A 23,071-nucleotide genomic window follows, 5' to 3' on the forward strand; every position below is an offset into this window, starting at 1 on the left:
CAGTGCGGGAGCCCGTGATCTTCCCAGCTCCCAGAGGCATCTGATTAGTGACTCTGGCTCCATCCCAAACCCTGTCCGACGTCCATAAAACACAGCGTACAGCTCGACAGTCTGTCGATTCAAGACAAACTACACTCAAACTGAAAGGCTGGTAAAGCCGCAGTGGCGGGGGCGGTTCCACACGCGGGCCGGCTGTCCGCAGTCACCACAGAAGGTGAGCACAAGTCAGTCCTTCCCTCCCGTAGACTCGGGCGGCTTGTCACCCAAGCAGACCACGGATTCTCCAAGAGGCCACCGGGGAGTGTGCCCGACCCAGCTGGATGGCGGACAGAGCCACACTACTGAGGGGCTAGATGGACACACTGAAAGAATTCTTTTTGCGAAAGGGTCACTCTCCTGGAGTCTGGCACTCACCCGCCAAAGATTTAGTCCCCAAAGTGAACGCAAGTCCAAAGTGAGAGCTAAAAGCTCTAGCATTTAAACCTACTTATACCCGGACTTTCTTCCTCATCATTACTTCCACACACTGAAATCTGTGTGTTTGAAGTATTTTATAAAACACGGCTGGAAGAATCTTTTCGGACAAGAAATCCAGTCGTACCAGGACACGGCAACTGCTGCAACATTAGCAAGAGGCTCTGAATGACGCGAAAGCAAACACAACACAGAGATGATGCTACCTGTGCAACGTTACCTTTATCACATGAGAGGGAAGCTGTGGTCCCATAAACCCTGATGCGGCCTGTTTGTTGCTGACAACCCGCTGGCTGATTACGGGTCGGGGCGAGGACTGGCCGGGGCTGTGAGTGGAATGCGTGAGTTCACCTCCATTTTTCACATCGTGGGACCTGGGGACAGATAGTGACAGCGCTTAGGGTTTCGCAGCGCATCTTCCCAGAAGAGGTTCATCTCTAGCCCCTCATAGGTAGCTGCAATGCAGAGCTTTGCACAGGGTCCCCTCTGGGTCAAGGTGGGCGGCAGGTGCTCACAACAAAGGTAAGTGTGCAAAGGTTTTGTTCTTTTAATTTCAGTTTTAAGCAATCTCCACACCCAACGTGGGACTCGAACTCCCATCAAATGGTATTTTAAATTGTGTATTCTGAAGATGACGCTACCTGAAGGATATTTTTCTTTTCTGTTTACATTTTTTCTAATTATAAATACATGCCATTACAGAAAATCTGCATCCAGAAGTTAGAAAAAAAAAAAAAATACTGTGCCTCGCCTCACCCATCAGAGACATCTACTGTTCAGATTTACTGGAATATTCTCCAAGCTTTAGCCTATAATGATGTTTTCAATACCAGTGTGAAAAATTTCAAATTGCTTTTTTCTCCGTATATATTGAGCTTTCTTGTATCATTTAAAAAAAAAAAAAAAAGGCACCGGGGCATCTGGGTGGCCCAGGTTAAGCCTCCGGCTTCGGCTCAGGTCATCATCTCGTGGCTCGTGAGTTCAATCCCCACATCGGGCTCTGAGCTGTCAAGCTCAGAGCCTGGAGCCTGCTTGGGTTTCTGTGTCTCCCTCTCTCTCTGCTCCTCCCCTGCTCGTGCTCTCTCAAAAATAAACAAACGTTAAAATTTTTTAAAAAGGCATCATAAAAATCATTTTTAACAGCTGCATAGCAGTCCGACGCATGGATACGCTATAATTTATGAGCTCATCCTGCTGACGTCCGAGATTTCAGGATGTTCCCAGCTTTCGGCTACTATGAACGAACGCCACAGAGCAAACGTCAGTCGTTTTCCAAGGCCGCGCATTACCAGACATGGAATTAGTGAGTCAGAGTACGCAGCAGCCACAGGAGAAGAGTGAGTGGCGCCCACCCAAGCCCGGCCCAGGAGGGTCACCGGCTGCCTGTGCTCGGTGGTAGAGAGGCGCCCACACCCGGGTCCCTCAGAGTCCCCCTTCGGGAGGCCTCCATGCCCAGGCCCGAGCCGTTCGCCGCCAGCAGCAGCAGCCCCCCCTCCGCCATCACCTGCCCTTCCTCTGCGTGTTTCACTGTCCACCTGCCAAGGAGCTGGGAGCTAAATCAAACTCCTAATCCGTACTCAAAGCACGACCTTCCTTACTCTGTTCGCACCTCTGAGCTGCTGTTTTAAAAACAACCAAATTCTGAATTTAAATATGCCGATGAGATGAAGAGAAAGGGCGTAACAGAAAATGTGAAAATGCGTTTCCTGAGGATACCTGATATAAAAGAGTACGTAAGCTTGTTGACTGAGTACCGATCTAATATCACTGGTAGATACGATGGAGTCGTTCATTTGATACCAGAGGCCATTGCTAGCCTGCAAAAGAGAGCCAATGAAAGAGAGATTAGACAGCATTCAAGAGGAAACACCAACCAAGAGAAACGTAAGAAGAATGGGCTTTCATATCCTAACTGTGAAAGTCCCACCTTGCCCCCCAAGAATGCCAGTGCTGCCTTGAGAAACAGTTATTAGCAAAATCTGCACAGCTTACTTTGATGTAGCAGAAGTAGTGGCCAGCATGGCAGTTAAAGCCAGTGTGGACCAGTACTGCATACAGGACATAAATAATCGGTTCCCCGTTTGGTTGAGACATGTACGGTCGGATGTCAAGGTACTCAGGGTATTTCACATCCTAAACAGAAACGGAGAGGGGAAAAAGGAACATCATTTCCGAGGGCACAGATCATTCTGCACAAGCACGTGGAGACCCGCGGAGACCTAACACGCTGAGCTGCGTGTCAGAAGACATGACTGGCCCGGAGCCCGCCTGCGCCCGCACCTATTCAACGTGCTCCCACTGCATTCTTGATTTCCTCTAAATACACGAGGATCTCCTCTCAAGTGAATCGTCTGAACCCGTCCGAGAGAGAGAGCAGTGGTAGGCTACCTCTGGACTTTAGTCTCACTTACTTCTACTATTTCAGGAAGAGACTGTGGAGTCTCTTGCGTGCTACTCATTTCTGATACTTTCACTCTTCGGAAAGTAGAAAGAAAACAGGAAAATTCAGCGTGCTGCCATCAAAACCCACAAACAAACAGGAAAACACGCTTTGGTGAAAAGAGAGCGAGATCCGGCAGGGACGTCCTCTTTGGATTTCGAATATTTCAAGTGACACCGGCTCTCCCTGTCTGTCCCCACCTTCACTGACGCTGAGGCCGAAACGCACAGCACAGGCACCAGTTTTATCATCACAGAGTCTGGCCAGCTAAAGCAGACACAAAGTACACACGCTCATAAACACACAGACCATCACGAGCACAACGCTTTGACACTTTTTCGCCCACGACCGAATACTAGGAGAACTTAGAAGACCTGGTCACAGAACTGTCCAGCCAGGTCATTCATAACCCTTACTAGTCACCAACACTTAAGTCTTGAAAGACTCAACATAAGAAGTTATGAATAATGTTATCTACATACCTTAGCAATTTTTCCACCAGTAAAATTTGCAAACCGTTTCAGAGAAAGTGTAAGAACATTAGAGGATCTGTGTATAGTAAACTTCTTGGAAGCTGGAACCATCTTTTTACACCTTGAAATGAACAGAAACAAAGGATTAGGAAGACATATATAGACATATATATACACACACACACATATATATATACACACGTGTATATATATATGTGTGTGTGTGTGTATATATATATGTGTGTGTGTGTGTACACACACACACACACACACACACATTTTTGGTATTTTAGTCTTTCCCTGGTTATGTCTTTCAAACATTTCCCACCAAACCCAAGAGAAAGATACTAGCTAAGAAACAGCAGCCTTCTCAACCAACAGTGAAAATACTAAAACTTACAATACAGGGGAGATTGCTCAATTAGCATGAAAGAAAAAAGGAAGCTAGAACAATTTCTGAGAAGCCACATGTAAACTGGTAATTTTAAAATTAGGTTAATATAAACTTCTCTCAGTTCACAACAAACTGAAATTTTCAGGCAGATACAATTCTTTGCAGACAAAGCCCTATCCACAGACAAAAGGAATAAAAGTGAAGATTAGAATGTCCATGGAGTTTAAACGAAGGAGAAATGCCTACGGTAGTAGGCAACTTCTTTCCTGGCAAAACGAGTACCTCATAATGGTTACCTACACCACCTGACGCTAAAGTGAAAATCTATTAAAACCTATGAAATAGGACTTTCTTAAAATACAGGCTCTCTTGACTTCACGGGCAAACACATTAATGAGTAATCAAAACTAGAGGTTTCTAGCAGATACTACCCCAAATCCTGGGTAAGAACCAGAAAGAGCCTTAACTACCCCGCGGGGAGGGGGACTCCCACTCCATCACCGCCTCCCCCGCCCGCCACGGACGGTTGCCCAGGCCGTGCCTTCCCACGCGGCGGCTGCTGTGTGCTTCCCGCTCAGGGCAAACCTGCCCAGGAAGGCGGCGCCCGCTGTGTCTCCCAAGGGCAACCCTCGAGAGAGAGCGAGCACTGAGACACCAGGCGTTGTGGCCCTCGAGGAAGAGGGGCCCCGCGCCTTCCGGGCGACAGAAAAGCTAACGAGAGTCCGGCCCCGCCGCGCAGACCACGTACTTGCTGCACTTGTACGAGTTCTCCCCGTCGAGCTGCTCGGGCTTCACGAACTGCTCCAGCGCCTTGTTCACACTCTGAGCAGCCTGGGGAGAGAGGAGAAGCGTCAGCGCCACAGCACCTCTCACTGACACTTGATAGAAGAAAGGAAAAAGAGGGCTCAAAGGTATGAAAGCAGATGGGGGCGTGTTGGGAAAAAGAACATTTCCTGGCATCACGATGTTCACTTTCATACCCGTACACAGCCAGCGATCTCCGCTGGCTGAGAAACAAGCAGATTAAAGCGAACCGTCCGTGAGGAGTCGCTCGCTGCAGCATCGTTTACGTTAGCACGGAACCGGACGCACCGAACACGCACCAGCCAGGAGCCAGGCGGCCGCTCACGGCACGGCCGTCCCCGCGCACACGCAGTGAGGCGGTCACGCGCCCAACTGAGACGTCACGCCGGTCTGGAAGCATGAGTAACATGCTTGCAACAGTTTCCATCACACCCTTAAGGGCTCGTTCTGAGGGACGGGACCGCCTACGAGTCCGCAATGTTTCTCGCTTCTATCGTTAAGCACGGAGTACATTTGTAATCAGAAAAATAAAAAGCTTAACAAAAAATAGGAGCTGAGACAATGCGAGGAGCCAAAGAGTTTCTAAAAAATTACCATCATCTAAATTGGGCTAAACCAGGCATCAGATTCTGGTTTTGTCATGATGCCAAGTGAAAAGTCAAAGGCGAGAAAAAGATTAAGTGTTCTACGTCTGTAAGATACCTGCTCCAAATCTGACGTGATCTCCTCTGAATCAAGTCTCAGAGTAGTAAGATTTTCACGTGTAGCACGTGAAAGTCTGAGTTATAAATGAACTACAGACGAAGTTACATCAAGTCTGACTGCCTTCTCCTGATCTCACCACCACAATTAGCAAACTTACCTTTATCTCCAACGTTATGTCGAGATATGGATCGAACGTATCTGAGACACCTTTGCAATTTAAACACTTAACTGAAACAAAAATAAAATGCAAAGAATAAGCAAAGAGTCATCGTTATGGCACTACCAACTACTGAAACGACAGAACACAAAAATACCACTTCAAAATAAAAAATTAAAGTACTTTTTTTTTTTTCAGATTGGGCAAACAACTGTAATACCACACACAGTGTGAGTCAGCGTCGAGAATGCAGCCCACGCACACTGCTGGCTGGAAAGGGAACGGGTAGAACCTCCTGGAAGGACGACATGGCAGTACCACGATGTAGAACACATACCCTTTCGTGCAGAAATTCTAATCCTAAGAATTCATCCTACTTATACACTTTCACATGAACATAAAGGCATTGCACAGGGATATTCACTGACAGTAAGAACAATAACAAAAAGTTTGAAACAACCTCATTATCCATTGTTTCAAGGGGGCTCAAGGGGAATTCTACTTCGGCTGTGAAAGACTGTTACCCACATGTACCGAAATGGACCAAGATTTCTAATGTTAAGAGAAAAATGAGAGAGGCCTATCCAATATACTCCCAGTGTGCTCATGCACAGGAGAGTGCTGGAAGGATGCACTACAAACTGAGACATGGGTTGCCTTTGAGGAAGGGGTTTGGGAGTCGGGGCTGGATTGGGAGGCACACTTTCCACTGCTAACCCTGTCCGCCTGCACTTTTTTAACCACATGCATGTATGACTTTACCAACTATTTTTTTTTTTTTAATGTTCATTTATTTTTGAGACAGAGACAGAGTGTGAGCAGGGGAGGGGTAGAGAGAGAGGGAGACAAGGGATCTGAAACAGGCTACAGGCTCTGGGCTGTCAGCACAGAGCCCAACACAGGGCTCGAACTCAAGACCCCATGAGACCGTGACTTGAGCCAAAGTCAGATGCTTAACCAATTGAGCCACCCAGGCGCCCCCACTTTACCAACTTTTAAACAAGACTTTACCTCTAGATCTTAGGTATCCTCCAAATATCTGACAAACGAGTGTGGTAGCCTGGGTGTGTCTGTCTAATCTGAAAAACAAAGTGATACGAGACAAGAGTTCAACAAAAATTACAGATGCTGTGACAAAGCTTTAAGAGTATGGACTTCTATAAAAGAACGAGACTTCAAATCAGAAGCCACAAAATAAAAAGACACCAGAATGCGAGGCCACCGGAGAAGAGTCTTGTCCGGACCAGAACGCAGGGAGGGTTTGGGGAGGCAACCCGAAAGAGGTAGGACGGTACTGAGAAGGGACCTGACACTGGGGCAGGCACCTGTGCTGGAAGCAAGCGGCAAGACTGAGCCGCTGGGCGTGTGGCCCCGCTGGTGAAGGCAGGGCACACGGAGCGTTCTCCTCTGCTCTGGGGTCAGTCATCCGGGCAAGCGGAGCCCAGCCGAGGCAGGGCCAGCAGAACAGGAGATGTACCAGCTGTGCTCAGGCAACAGCAAGTGGGTTGGCATTTGGTACCTAGTTGCATTTGCAATCTTCCTCTTGAGTCTGCATTTAGATTTTAAGGAAGAAACTGCAGAAATTGGTAACTGACCAGACTAAGATGCAGGGAACACACACAAATTTCATAGGCTGGAGATGAGCAGAAAAAATGCTGGGCACAACTAGAAAGGAGAAGTGGTTAGTTTTAGATCTGCAAAGGGATGTTGGTGCTCAGAAATTAAGTAACGGCAAAACCAATATCCAATCCCTGACGCCGGTTATTAAATCCAAATTGTTACAGTAAGCATACCTTTAAAATATTTTCACCATTTTATTTTTTTACGTGGTACTTTATTTTTTTTTCAAGTTTATTTTATTTACTTTGAGAGCATGTGTGCACATGCGTGGGAGGAGGGGCAGGGGGAGGAGCAGAGTGGAAGAGAGAGAATTCCAAGCAGGCTTAGCACTGTCAGCACAGAGCCCGACGTGGGGCTTGAACTCACGAACCGTGAGAGCATGATCTGAGCTGAAAATCAAGAGTCAGACGCTTCACTGACTGAGCCACCCAAGCGCCCCTAACCACTTAAAAATAATGGCAATCATGTGAGGAAGAGGCAGCGCGAGGTCAAAAGTGAAGCCAACACAGAGCTCTGCGCATTCATCATAAAAGGCGAGACTGAACTCGGTAAGCCAGCGATGTCGAGGGAAGACGTGAGCGATGCTTTGCTGTACTCACTTATTGCTGCCATTCAAGCATGCTTTTTGCATAGCATCGACAGTGTACTGGAGGAATTCATGGGCATCTTCTTGGTTTCCAAAGCGGAAGTGCCTAGCTATACCTGTGAAGTTTAAGTGAAGACAGAGCTTTATCATCACATACAATCCACCTCGGCTGTGCCCCCACCCCCCCAGACGTTCCATCCCGTGACCACCTGTCGGTTAGAAAACGCCTGTAATTACTTTATGAGTTGACTAACACAAACTGCCTGAGAATGGCTAGAACCATGCCCCTGAAGACCATTACGAGTGCATGTGGGCTAGAGCTCCTGAGAGCCCAGAGACTCTAGGTCATCAGCAAGTTAATAAAATTATAGCTGACTAAATTCAACTTGGGCTGTATGGTCTCAAAAATTTGTTCACAATGTTACGTTAGTGCCCACAATCCTACTAAATTTGGTGCTAGGGCTCCCTAAGAGAATTCACGGCAAACATAAATGTCTATGCTTCTGTCCCAATAACCCACAGAACACGCCGCATCCTGCAGCCCTATTTCTAACTGAGCAGCTGCAAGACAGAATGACATAATGAAACGCAAGAGTATAAACAATGTCACAATAAAGCATTAACAGAGCAAGTTCTATAGATGAATATATAGAAATACAAATTCGCTGGAGTCACAGGAAACTGCCAGTGTTCCGCCAGTTCTGCCTACACAAATGGCAATCTCATGATCCAACCACATGTCAGGGGGTTATGTGAGCTCGTGAATATGGGTGCAAACAGCAATGACATTTTCTTAAAGTCTAAGTTTAAAAATATTAATCATTCTTTATATACACAAAATTAAACAAACAAAATTACCCCTGGCTAAAATTCTGCCAGGATCCGACACTGTTTAAAAAATGTTTGCACTGTCTCCTCTGGCCTGTTAATAAAGCCAAGGGCCAATAGAACACCTCTTAATCTTGAGCAGCTTTTTAGGCAAAAGGATTATAGATTGTCACTGTATAATTATCCACCCCTGTAATTACGCAGCTAGATTCCAGATTAACAGTTAGGGTTTCCTTTTTATTTGCATGCATTTTTTTCTCCTAACTCAGTTAATTAAGATGATGTAAAAGTTTACTGCAAAAACACACAGAAAGTGTGTTAAAAAATTTCACGCACCCTATCAGGATCATTATAATGCAAAAGAAAATTTTAAAGTCATTTAAAAATTAAATAGAAAAAGCAAAATTTATCTACAAATTTGCTCAGTTATGAGTTTAAATGTTGCTTTAAGAGTAGAGTTAACTCAAGTTTGATAATTCCTGACGCTATAGGTTAATACTCATTCACTGAATTGAAACGAATCCAAAAATATTTAAAGAAACCTATGGGACAATATTATAGTATAACTCAGCATAGAAATCCAAATAGGTAGGGGAAAAAAAAATCACTGTAAAACTTACCAATGATTTTATTAAAAAAGTGACTTTTAAAAATTTAAATTTGCTTATACTAAACTGAATACTTTATTACACTGTCATCTTTTAGGGTTTCAAAATGTGTTTCTATACTAAACATTTTACTGAAAATTTGTTATGAATTAAAGATATATCCACGTATGATAAGACATTTGTTTTCTGCAATACACCAGGGGCTCATCTTTTACCAGTTGGGCCATTAAGACCAATTACCTAATAAATACTGAAATAAATTACTAGCGATGATACTTACGCCGCATCTCATTAATGACAAACATCGGCTTAATAACATCCCCAGGATTACTGAGTGCCTGGGTGATATGTGCTTGCATGGTACACATCATACAAAATCCTTCTGCGTGACCTGAAAGATAACAGATGATAATCCTCCAAATTAGCAAAATATGGCTATACAGACACCATGGACTACTTTAAATAAGGAGCACACTCCTGAAATGAATTAATGACAATGGCTACTGTGCGTCACACCTCGAGCTAGCTTCCTTCATTCTCACCTAATTCTCCAACAAGCCTAAGTGATCAATATATACTGGCTCAATTTCATAAGAGAAAAACTGAGACTCAGAGAGTTAAAACGTTGCCCAATGTCAAATTAAGTGGATGACACATGCTGAATTCAAATATTTTCTTCATTTTCAAAGCTTGTGCTCTTAACTACTCTTTATACTGGGAAAAATAGGTTTTCTCTTATACTACCATTTGTCTCAAACAGTTAAAAAAAAAAAAAAAAAAGTCTCCATACAAGAAGTTCAAAGCCTTTCTGTAAATATTCTGGTCTTGTTGGACATGTACAGGGGTCTCTGTTACACATTTCTTCCTTTTTACAACTTCTAAAAAATGTGAAAACCATTCTTAGCTCATGACTAACTGGTTCTACTGGTATCCCGTGAGTAGAGGCCACAAATGCTGCTAACCATCCTACAAAAAGCCCAGGCCAGCCCCCACAACAAAGCATTATCTGGTTCCAACATCAGTAGTGCTGAGATTGAGAAACTCACCTTAAACTAAATCCTGCTCAGTACCTGCCTCACAAAGAGCCTTGAAAGGTTCAAACTCTTTCCAACTGATACAACTGTGTCCCAGAATAAAGCTCAAAAATATTTATAGGAATCAAAAAGAAAAAAAAAAAACCTTCCACACCCAAAAACATACCATTCTAATTAAAGACTACAAGGCATGAAAAATGCAGGAATGACCAATAACAAGGAGAAAATAAACAGAAACAGACCCAGAAATGGCACAGATGATAAAATCAAGAGACAAAGACATTAAAAAATAAATTATATACACATTCATGTGTTCAAGGAGGTAGAAAAAAGCAAAAGCATGTTAGGGGGAGCCATGGAAACAGATCCAAATGTACTTTACAGGTGAAAGGTAGAATCTCTGAGATGGAAAACACAGATGAGATTAATAACAGATTAAACAGAAGAGAAGAAAACATTAGTGAACTTGAAGACTTAGCAACAGAAATAATCCATAACGAAACACATACACACACAAACTCAGAACAACAAAAACATTAGCATATCAGTGAGCAGTGGGACTCCAAGTTAGTCCCTAAAAATACATATAATTGGGGTATGAAGGAACAGAGTATTTCAGGAAATAATGACTGTCTATAGAGAGCACAAAGGAGATTTTTAGAATGATGCTACGGTTTTGTTTCCTGAAAAGGTGGTGGTTTGCATGAATCTATACCTGTGTTAAAATTCATTGAACTGTGCACCAAAAAGTTTAACATTACTCTAATGACAAAAATAAAAATTTTTTAAATGACTAGAAGTCATGCAAATTTCAAACAGTACGTCTACAGATCTAAGAGTCTCAGTAAGTCCCAAACAGAAAAAGACACGAGAAAACTACACAAAAACTAGTCAGACTGCTTAGGACAGTGATAAAGACAGCATCATAAAGCAGTGAGTAAAACAAACAAACAAAACAAAACATGTATACAGAAACAAAGCTAAAACTGACAACAGACTTCTTGTCAGAAACAACACGGAACAGAAAACAGCACAGTAACACCTTTCAGGTATTAGAAGAATAATGTTCTTCTCACACTGTATAGAGCACAGAATTCTAGGCCCCATGAAAACATCTTTCTAACACAAAGATGAGACTTTCACTTCTGGGAAGACAGAGGAGAGGTTCTTCCTCCCATTCCTCTGCGAAATAGAAAAGCCCTGGACGTTGTCTGTAAAACAAATATAAGAAGGCAGTGAAAGACAGAGGAAAAGACAAGCTAGCAACTGCGGAACCCAAAGAATGACACTGTGGCAAGTTCCCTGGGTTTTCTTTGTGCCTCAGATAGTCCAGAGCTAAAGAAGCTAGCAACCTGGAAACACCAACAAATAGGATAAAGCCCCAGTGAAAGCCTGCTTTCTGCAGCCAAAAGACCAGCGTGGCAAGACAGAAAACTTTTAGACAGTAATTCTCTACTCTAGCCACACACCACAGAAAAACAATGACTCCCAGACCCCTAGGCCAGCAAAGGCCAAGTAGGCAGCCTAAACTTCCACTTGCCAGGCTGTAATGGGGCACCCAACCCACCCACTCGTAGTAGTGTTAGAGAAGGTGGATTAGGAGCTAGAACTTTCATCCATGTGGGGTGATAACAATCACACCTCATCCCACAGCAAAGATCAGGTGAGGAACCTGGACTTGGATGCCAGCCCCCGGTAGTGAAGACGACTCCCTCCAATTCGCCATTGGGATAGTATCAGAATCAGGACTTTCAACATCACCCAGTGGTACAAAGCTGCTGTGGTGTCAGTGGAGACCAGGTGGAGAGCAGGAACGAGGAGCCCCAACCTCCCCCTGCCCCCATGCTTCACGGGCAGAAGCCCGGACTTCTACTTCAACCTAATACTACTTCCTTTGCCAGAGTGCTATCACAGAAAGCCCGCTGAAGCAATCATTAGATAAGATCCACATAAAACTTGTAACACAAAAGCATCCAGGTTTCAACTGAAAATCACTCATCATTTCTCAAATGAGTGAAAAAAAATAAAGAGATGATGCCCGCACTGAGATGATAGAGATGTCAGAATTATCTAGCAAAGGTTTTAAAGAAACCAAGAGAAAAATGGCTCAGCTGATAATTACAAACACCCTAGGAACAACTGAAAAGTACAGAAAGACTCAACAAAGAAATAGGAGATATAAAGAACCAAGTGGAAACTTTAGAAACAAAAAATACAATAATCAAAATAAACTCAGTGGATAAGTTAGAAGAATAGAGATTGCAGAAGAAAAAAATCAGTCAACATGAAGACAGAACAGCAGAAATTACCTACTCTGAAGAATGGAGAGAAAAGAGACTGGTGGGGGCGGGGGGGAGGGGGGGCAATGAACAGAGCCTCAGGGACCTGTGGGACTCTAACAAAACATGTAGCACACATGTCATCAGACTCCCAGAGGAGCCCCAGAGGGCTGAAAAAGTATTACACGGAAGGAAGGCTGAAAATTTCCCGAATGTGGTAAAAAATAGAAGTCTATAGATTCAAGAAGCTGAGCAAACCCCAAACAGGAAAAAGAAACCTATCCCAAAACATATCATAACTAAACTTCTGAAAACTAGACAGAATCTTGAAAGCGGTGAAAGAAAACAGTACACTACCTATGAAAGTGTGTGTGTATGTGTGTGTGTGTATGAAATAAACAAGAAAAATGACAGACTTCAGATCAAAAATGGTGGAGGCCAGAGGAAGTGGCACAATTTTCAAGGTCTGAATGAAAAGGAGTATCCGCCCAGAACCCTACACACAGTGGAAATACCTTCAGGAATGAAGGCAAAATCAAGACGTTCTCAGATGAAGCAAAAACTAAGAAAATCTGGGGGCGCCTGGGTGGCTCAGTCGGTTGAGCATCCGACTTCGGCTCGGGTCATGATCTCGCAGTCCATGAGTTCAAGCCCCGCGTCGGGCTCTGTGCTGACTGCTAAGAGCCTGGAGCCTGCTTCAGATTCTGTGCCTGCCTCTCTCTCTCTGCCCCTCCCCTGCTCACGCTCTGTCTCTCAAAAATAATGTTAAAAAAAAAAAATTAAAAAAACAAAGAAAATCTGTCACCAGTACACATACCTTAAAAGAATGACTAAAAGAATTCTCTCAACAAAAAGGGAATGATTTTTTAAAAACAGAAACCCTGGAACATCAAAAAGGAGGAAAGAAATAGTAACAAAAAATAAAGGCAAATATAATAGGCTTTCTTTTTCTCAAGTTTCTAACTTATGTGACGATCAAAAAAATTATAACACTGTCACTGATATGGTTCTAAATGTAAGTGGACGAAATATTTAATTACCTGACAATTAGGGGAGACTAAAGAGAGATAGAAGGTTTCTACACTTACCTTTATTTAGTAAAATGACACCAGTAGACTCTGATAAGTTATGTATATATAATGCAAACCTAGAGTAACCACTAAAAAGACTACATATACTCAAAAAAGTTAAAAATAAATCCAAACAAAATTATAAAAAAATATTCACGTAACCCACAGGAAGGCAGGGAGAAGGAAACAAAAACAAAAAACAGAGAGAAAACAAAATGACAGACTTAAGTCCTGATTTGTCAATAAGCTTAAAAATGTAAATGTTCTAAATATACCAATTAAGAAAACCCAGATTAACAAAGTAGATGGGATAACGTGACTCAATCATATGATACATCCATTTTATATACATATATATATACACACATATATATATACACACATATATATATACATATACATATATATACATATACATATACATATATATACATATACATATATATACATATACATATACATATACACACATATATACACATATATATACATACATATATACACATACATATATATGTATATATATGTGTGTGTATATACATATATGTGTGTGTATATATATGCACACACACACATATATATACATATATACATATATATGTATATATATATATACAAAAACTTACAGCAATCCTCAATGTGTTTGTACCAAACAACAAAGCTGCAATACACATGAACCAAACTCTGATAGAACTGAAAACAGACATAGAGAAATCCACAACTAGAGCTGGAAACCTCAACATCCTTCTGTCAATAAATGAACAATGAGAAAATCAGCAAGGATACAGAACTCAGCAATATCATCAGCCAATGGGATATGGACAACTTATAGAACACTCCAGACAACAGCACTATACAAATTCATTTCAAGGGTTCATGGAACATATACCAAGATAGACCATATCCCGGGCCACACAACAAACCTCAAAAAATTGAAGAGAGTAGAACCTGGGTGGCCCAGTCAGTTGAGTGCTGAACTTAGGTTCAGGTCAAGATCTCACGGTTTGTGAGTTTGAGCCCCCCACTGGGATCACTGCTCTCAGTGCAGAGCCTGCTTTGGATGCTCTGTCCCCCTTTCTCTGTCCCTCCCCTGCTTGTGCACACGTGATCGCTTGAGCTCTCCCTCGCTCTCAAAAAAAAAAAAATAATAATTAATTAAATAAATAACACATTTAAAAATTTTAAGGGAATTGAAATAATAAAGGATATGTTTTCTACCACACTGGAATCATAATAGAAATTAGAGAAAGATAACAGGAAAATCAATGAACACCTGGAAACTAAGTAACATGCTTCTATATAATCCATGGATCAAAAAATAAATATCAAGGGAAACTTAAAAATGCACTGAACTAATGAAAAACCAACATATCAAAAATGCAGAGACACAGCTAAAGCATTGCTGAAAGGGCAACGTATGGGTATTACCAATATCAGAAACAAAACCCTGCAGATACAAAAAATTGAATTTGTAATTTAAAAACTCTCAAAAAGTACAGCTCCAGACCAAGATAGCTTCACTGATAAAGGCTACCAAATGTTTAAATACGAACCTACGTCAAGTCCACACAATCTCTTCAAAAATCCAGAGGAGTTAATGTATCCCAAATTCATTTTTTATAAAACTAGTATTACCCTGATAATGAACCAAACAAATATGGCATAAAGTTAGAAAACAGACCACCATCTCTCATGAATAGATATGTAAAATTCCTTAATAAAATATTACAAGTAAAATTCAGCAAAACTCAAAAACGATTACGCATCAGAGGAGAGAGGGGAAGATGCCACGGACTAGGAGGACCCGAGGCTCGACTCGTCCCACGAATACAAGATAACTATCAAGTCATCCCAAATACCCTAGAAATTGATCTGAGAACTGGCAGAACAAACTCCACAACTAGCGGCAGAGGAGAGGCCACATGAAGGAGGAGGAAGAGCAGAGCCACAGACTGGGAGAGAAAATGTGGCTCCTGCAGTAGGGAGGGAGCTGCAGTCACTGAAGAGGGCAGGGCAAGAGACATACTGGCACACAGGGCAGTGCAAGGGGAGAAGAATCCCCAGAGCAACTGGCTCGCAAAGCAAAAGGTTCCAAATTTCCTGAGTTCTTACCACCCGAAGGGTTTAAAGCCTGGAGTTTTAAAGGTCAGAGTAAGTGGCTCTGGTAGAGATCAGAAGACACTGCTGCTGCTCTTGGAGAAAACAGACCTACAGCGTGGAAACAAGATCTGACGAGTGCCTGAGGCACACAGTAGGGAGGTTAGCTGCTCATCACAGAGCATGTCCAAGAAAGAGAGTGTTCACAGAGAGACCCCCTTGGGAACAAAGACACTGGCCACCAGCATTTCCTTCCCTCTGCCCTGCAGTGTAAACAAGGAGCCACCTGTGGGAACCAGGACAGCACCAACACTCACTACCTAACATGCTGACACTAAGCCCTCCCCGCCCGCCGCCCCCCCATGCTCTGGAAGAACCTCCCTTCCCAGTCACACTTGCCACAGTCCCAGTGCAGCAGGTCCCTCCCCCAGAAGACCAAACTAAACCCCTGCTAACCTCCATCCCCCCAGCCAGGAGTTTTTCAAGGCCTCAGTTCTGGGTGGCAGCAGCAACAGGTCTCATTTTACAAGCAGATCAGGGCACACCCAGTTAAAACTCATCACATTCAGGCCAGGGACCAAACACTGCCCACAACAGGCAAAGAGAGCCTCTGCAGGCAATCAGCCTGAAAGGTAAAGTGGCCAGAATACAACAGCAGAGCACACGCAGCTCACGGTGGAGACATTCCTGGCAGCGCCAGGCCTTGGGGAACAGGAGATACTACACTGCGGGGCACTATGTGACCTCTCCATAAAGTCATTACCCTCAAAAACCAGGAACCATAGGTCACTGTCCTAACACACAGAAACAAGCACAGGGATTCAGACAAAATGAGAAGACAGAGGAATTTGCCCCAAATGAAAGAACAGGAAGGCCATGGCCAGAGATCTGAGTGGAACAGTTTTAAGTAACACAGCTGACGGAGAATTTAAAGCAATGATCATAAGGATACTAGCTGGACTTGAGAAAAGAGTGGAGGACATCAGTGAGACCATTAACAGAGATAAGGAATAACATAGCAGAGATAAAGGGCTCAATAAATGAAATGAGAAACATGCTTGATGGAATAAACAGCAGGTTGGAAGAAGCAGAGGAACAAATTAATGGCCTAAAAGAGTAATGGAAAGTTATCAAGCTGAACAAAAGAGAGAAAAAAGAATTATGCAAAACAAGAATAAGCTTAGGGAATTCAGTGACTCCATCAAACATAACATTCATATTGGGATCCCAGAAGAACAGAAAAAAAGAGGCTGAGAATTTATTTGAAGAAATAATAGCTGACAACTTCCTTAATCTGGGGAAGGAAATAGATATCTTGATCCAGGAGGCACAGAGAACCCCCGACAAAATCAACAAAAGTAGATCCACACCAAGACGTATTGTAATGGCAAAATATAGTGATAAAAAAAATATTAAAAGCAGCAAGACAAATGAAGGCTGTTACATACAAAGGAAACCCTGTAAGGCTACCAGCGGATTTTTCAGTAGAAACTTTCCAAGCCGGAAAGCAGTGGCATAATATATTTAAAGTGCTGAATGGGAAAAACCTGCAGCCAAAAATACTCTATCTAGCAAGGCTACCATTCAGCATAGGAGAGAGAAAGAGTTTCCCAGACAAACAAAAACTAAAGGAGTTAGTGGCCACTAAAACAGCCCTGCACGAAGTATTAAAGGTGACTCTGAGTGGAAAGCAAAGACCAAAAATGACAATATGAAGGTAGGAAGCACAAAAACAGTAAAAATGAATATTTCTGTAAAATATCAGTCAAGAAACTAACAACAGGATGTAAAATATGACACCATATACCTAAAATGTGAGGAAGAAAGGAGTAAAGAATAGGTTCCAACTTAAACAACCATCAAGTTAATATAGACTGCTACATGCAAAAGATGTTATACACAAACCTAATGGTAACCACGAATCAAAAACCAGTAATAAATACACAAAGAAGAAAAAGAAATCCAAATATATCACCAAAGAAAACCAGCAAACCATGAAAGAGAGAAAGACAAGAATGAATCAGAGAAAATCTTCAGAAACAACCACAAAACAAGTAGTAAAATGACAATAATTACATAGTTACCAATAATTACTTTGAATATAAGCGAACTAAACACTCCAATCAAAAGACACAGGATGACAGGGTGCCTGGGTGGCTCAGTCAGTTAAGTGTCCGACTTCAGCTCAGGTCATGATCTCACAGTTCATGGTTTGAGCTCTGCATCAGGCTCTGTGCTGATAGCTCCGAGCCAGGAGCCTGCTTCGGATTCTGTGTGTGTGTGTGTGTGTGTGTGTGTGTGTGTGTGTGTGTCTCTCTCTCTCTCTCTCTCTGCCCCTCCCACACTTGTGTGCACACCTGCTCACGCTAGCTCTCTCTCAAAAATAAACATTACAATAAATAAAAATAAAAATAAACAACAATAATAAAGGGGACAACCCAACAAGAAGATACTACAATTATAAATATTTATGCACCCAACACGAAAGCACCCAAATATATAAAACAGTAAATAATAAACATGAAGGAACTAATTGATAATAATACAATAACAGTAGGGGACTTTAACACCCCACTGACATCAATGGACAGATCATCTAAACAGAACATCCACAAGGAAGCAAAGGCTTCGAACGACACTGGACCAGATGGACTTAACAGGCATATTCAGAACATTCCATCCCAAAACAGCAGAATACACATTCATGTGCACATGGATCATTCTCCAGAATAGATCACACATTAGCCCCCAAAACAACCCTCAACAAATTCAAGAAGGTTGTAATCATACTATGAATCTTTTCTGACCAAACACTATGAAATTACAAGTCAACCACATGAAAAAATCTGGAAAGACCACAAATACATGGATTAAAAAACATCATACTAAACAATGAATGGGTCAACCAGGAAATCAAAGACGAAATTTAAAAAGTAGAGGCACATGGGTGGCTCAGTTAAGTGTCTGACTCTTGATTTTGGTTCAGGTCATGATCCCATGTTTTGTGAAATCGAGCCTTGTGTCAGGCTCTGGGATGACAGCATGGAGCCTGTTTGGGATTCCCTTTCCATCTCTCTCTCTCTGTCCCCCTCCTACTTGTGCATGCACACACATGCTCTCTCAAAATAAATAAACATTCAAAAAAGGTTTTTTTTTTAATAAATTAAAAAGTAATGGAAACAAATGAAAATGAAAACATAGTGGTCCAAAACCTTTCAGATGTAGCAAAAGCACTTCTAAGAGGGAAGATTACAACAATACAGGCTTACCTCAAGAAGCAAAAAAAATCTCAAATAAACAACCTAACCTTGCACCTAAAGGCGCTAGAAAAAGAACAAACAAAACAAAAAACCAGCAAAAGGAAGGAAATAATATAGATTACAACAGAAATAAATGATACACAAACTAAAAAAATAATAGAATGGGTCAGTAAAGACAAGAGCTGGTTCTTTAAAAAAAAAAAAAAAAATCAATAAAATTGATAAACCTCTAGCCAGACTTTACCAAGAAAAAAAGAGAAAGGACTCAAATAAAATCACAAATGAGTGGAGAAACAACCAGCACCACAGAAATACAGTTAAGAGAATATTATGAAAAACTATGTGCCAACAAATTGGACAACCTGGAAGAAATGGATAAATTCCTAGAAACATACAAACTATCAAAACTGAAAGAGGAAGAAACAGAAAACTTAGACCAATAACCAGCAAAGAAATTGAATCAGTAATCAAAAAGCTCCCAACAAACCAAAGTTCAGGGCCAAATGGCTTCACAGGCAAATTCCACCAAACATTGAAAGAAGAATTAATACCTATTCTTCTCAAGCTATGCTAAAAAACAAAAAAGGAAGGAAAACTTCCAAACTTATTCCATGAGGCCAACATTACCCTGATACCAAAACCAGATAAAGACTCCACTAAAAAGAGAACCACAGGCCAAAAGCCCTCATGAGCATGGGTGCAAAAATCCTCAATAAAATACTAACAAACTGAATCCAGCAATACATTAAAAAAATCATTCACCATGATCAAGTGGGATTTATTTCTGGGTTGCAAAGGAGGTTCAATATTTGCAAATTAATGTAATGTATCACATCATTTTAAAAAAATAAAACCATACGATCATTTCAACAGATGCAGGTTAAAGTACAACATCCAATTCATGATAAAACTGTCAACAAAGTAAGTTTAAAGAGAACATACCTCAACATAATAAAGGCCATGTATGAAAAACTCACAGCTAGTATCATCCTCAATGGGAAAAAACTGAGAGCTTTCCCTCTATGTTCAGCAACAAGACAGGGATGTCAGTCTCACCATTGTTATCCAACACAGTACTGGAAGTCCTAGCCATAGCAATCAGACATGAAACAAAATAAAAGGCATCCAAACTGGTAAGAAGTAAAACCTTCAGTACTTGCAGATGACACGATACTCAATATAGAAAACCTGAAAAGACGCCACCAAAAAACTACTAGAACTGACCAATGAATTCAGTGAAGTCATAAATACAAAATCAATGTACAGAAATCTGCTGCATTTCTATACACCAATAATGAACCGGCAGAAAGAAAAATTAAGAAGTCTATCCCATTTACAATTGCACCAAAAACAATGATACCTAGGAATGAACCTAACCAAAGAAGAGAAAGAGCTGCACTTTGAAAACTATAAAACACTGATGAAAGAAACAGAAGAGGACACAAAGACATGGAAAGACACTCCATGCACATGGACTGGAAAAATACTGTTAAAATGTCTATGCTACCCATAGCAATCTACACATTTAATGCAATCTCTATCAAAATACCAACAGCAATTTTCAAAGAATTAGGACAAACAATCTTAAAATTTGTATGGAACCACAAAAGACCCCAAATAGCCAAAGCTATCTTGAAAAAGAAAAGCAAAGCCGGAGGCATTACGATTCCAGACTTCAAGTTATATTACAAAGCTGTAGTGGTCAAAACAGTACGGTACCAGCACAAAAACAGATATATGGATCAATAGAACACAATAGAAAATCCTGAAATGGGGGCGCCTGGGTGGCTTGGTCAGTTAAGCCTCCGACTTCGGCTCAGGTCATGATCTCGCGGTCCGTGAGTTCGAGCCCCGTGTCGGGCTCTGTGCTGACAGCTCAGAGCCTGGAGCCTGTTTCAGATTCTGTGTCTCCCTCTCTCTCTCTGCCCCTCCCCCCATTCATGCTCTGTCTCTCTCTGTCTCAAAAATAAATAAAACATTAAAAAAAATTTTTTTTTAAATAAAAATAAAAAATTAAAAAAAATTAAAAAAAAAAGAAAATCCAGAAATGAACCCACAATTACACTGTCAATTAATCTTAGACAAAGCAGAAAAGAATATCCAATTGGAAAAAGTGTCTTCAACAAGTGGTACTGGGAAAACTGTCAGTAACATGCAAAAGAATGAAACTGGGCCACTTTCTTACACCAACACAAAACCAAATTGAAAATGGACTAAAGACCTAAATATGAGACCTGAAACCATAAAAATCCTAGAAGAGAGCACAGTAAGTAACCTCTTTGACATCAGTCATAGCAACATCTTTCTAGACACGTCTCCTGAGGCAAGGGAAACAAAAGCAAAAAGAAACTATCGGGACTTCATCAAAATAAAAAGCTTCTGCCCAGCGAAGGAAACAATCAACAAAATTAAAAGGCAGCCCATGGAATAGAAGATATTTGCAAATGACACATCCGATTAAGGGCTAGAATCCAAAATATATAAAGAACTTGTAAAACTCAACACCCGAAAAACAACTAATCTAATTAAAAGATGGGCAGAAGGTATGAACAGACATTTCTCCAATACAACATCCAGATGGCCAACAGACACGTGAAAAGATGCTCGTGACCACTCATCGTCAGGGAAATGCAAATCAAAACCATAACGAGTTACCACCTCACACCTGTCAGAATGGCTAAAATCAACAACACAAGAAACAACAGTGTTGGCAAGGATGCAGAGAAAAAGGAACCCTTGTGTACTGTTGATGGAACGCAAACTGGTGCAACCACTCTAGGAAAGAGTATGGAGCATCCTCAAAAAGTTAAAAACAGAACTACCCTACAATCCAGCAATTACACTACTGGGTATTTACCCAAAGAAAACAGAAGCACTAATTCATGCATAATGCATCCCTATGTTCACAACAGCATTATTTACAATAACCAAGATATGGAAGCAGCCCAAGTGTTCACTGACTGATAAGCAGATAAAGAAGATGGAAAATATACCCACAATGGAATATTAAGTCAGAAAAAGAATGAATTTTTGTCATTTGCAATGACATGAACGTACTTAGAGAGCGTAATGGTAAGCATAAAAAGTCAGTCAGGGGTGCCTGGGTGGCTCAGTTGGTTAAGCGTCCGGACTCCTGATTTCAACTCAGGTCACAGTCTTGTGGTTTGTGGGATCAATCCCCGCATCAGGCTCTACTTAGAGCACAGAGCCTGAGCGAGATTCTCTCTCTGCCCCTCCCCTACTTGTGCACATGTGCAATCTCACTCTCTCAAGATAAACACTAAAAGTCAGAGAAAAACAAATACATGATTTCACTCACGTGTAATTTCAAAAACCAAACAAGCAAAGGGAAAAAAAGAAGGGAGAGAGATAAACCAAGAAACACTCTTAACTACAGAGAACAAACTGATGGTTACCAGAGGGGAGGTGAGTAGGGGGATGGGTGAAATAGTTATGATGAGGACTGGGAGATTAAATAAAAACTTTTAAAAATAATAATACTAACTCCAAAGACCAAATGGAGTTTATTCCAGGGATATAAAGACAACTGAATACTGGAATTGGAACATCTACCAGTATAATCTACCATATTAACAGGCTAAAGAAGAAATATCACATGATCACATCAATTTGATATAGAAAAAGCATTTGACAAAAATCAACACTTATTCATGATAGAAAGCAGAAAAACAGAAATAGAACTTCTTTAACTTAATAAAGAGCATATACCATAAAACCTACCGCTAATATCAAACTAACTGCTCTTCCTTCTAATAACAAACAAGGCAAGGATGTCCACTCTCATTCTTACTCAACATAGTGCTGAATTGTAGCCAGTGAAATAAGACAAGAAAAGGAAATAAAACGCATACCAATCAGTAAGGAATGAGTAAAACTGTCCACACTTGCCTATAACAGGACTAATAGAAAAATCCAAGGAGTCTAGAAAAAAAATGCCTAGAACTAATAAGTGAGTTTGGCAAGATCACAGAATATAAGATTAACATACAAAAATAAAATGTATCTTTATATACCAGCAATTAACATGTGGACACCAAAACTAAAAATATAATGCCACTTACAATCCCTCAAAAAATATTCAGGTGTAAATCTAACAAAATAAGACAAAACATGCTGAAACTACACAACAGGGATGAAAGTAAAGAAGATTTAAATAAATGGAGAAACATACCATATTCACAGATGGAAAATGTCAACCTAAGTAAAGATGTCAACTCTCTC

General features: G+C 41.3%; 1 protein-coding gene across 6 annotated transcripts in view; it reads right to left on the reverse strand.

Annotated features, from left to right (window-relative positions):
* The window catches only part of USP42 (ubiquitin specific peptidase 42), a 77,264-nt gene that overhangs the window by 10,091 nt on the left and 44,102 nt on the right, over window positions 1–23,071 (reverse strand). For all 6 annotated transcript variants that reach the window (XM_060649550.3, XM_060649548.3, XM_060649549.3 and 3 more), the window contains 9 exons: window positions 9,370–9,480; window positions 7,667–7,769; window positions 6,459–6,526; window positions 5,448–5,518; window positions 4,530–4,612; window positions 3,397–3,508; window positions 2,467–2,607; window positions 2,191–2,291; window positions 695–848 (listed from right to left, as the gene is read on the reverse strand). In XM_060649550.3, coding sequence (XP_060505533.2) covers window positions 695–848; window positions 2,191–2,291; window positions 2,467–2,607; window positions 3,397–3,508; window positions 4,530–4,612; window positions 5,448–5,518; window positions 6,459–6,526; window positions 7,667–7,769; window positions 9,370–9,480 — 944 coding nt within the window. The remainder of the gene's footprint in view (window positions 1–694; window positions 849–2,190; window positions 2,292–2,466; window positions 2,608–3,396; window positions 3,509–4,529; window positions 4,613–5,447; window positions 5,519–6,458; window positions 6,527–7,666; window positions 7,770–9,369; window positions 9,481–23,071) is intronic.

This window comes from Panthera onca, chromosome E3 (assembly GCF_046562875.1).
Source record: "Panthera onca isolate mPanOnc1 chromosome E3, mPanOnc1 haplotype 2, whole genome shotgun sequence".
Lineage (NCBI taxonomy): Eukaryota > Metazoa > Chordata > Mammalia > Carnivora > Felidae > Panthera > Panthera onca.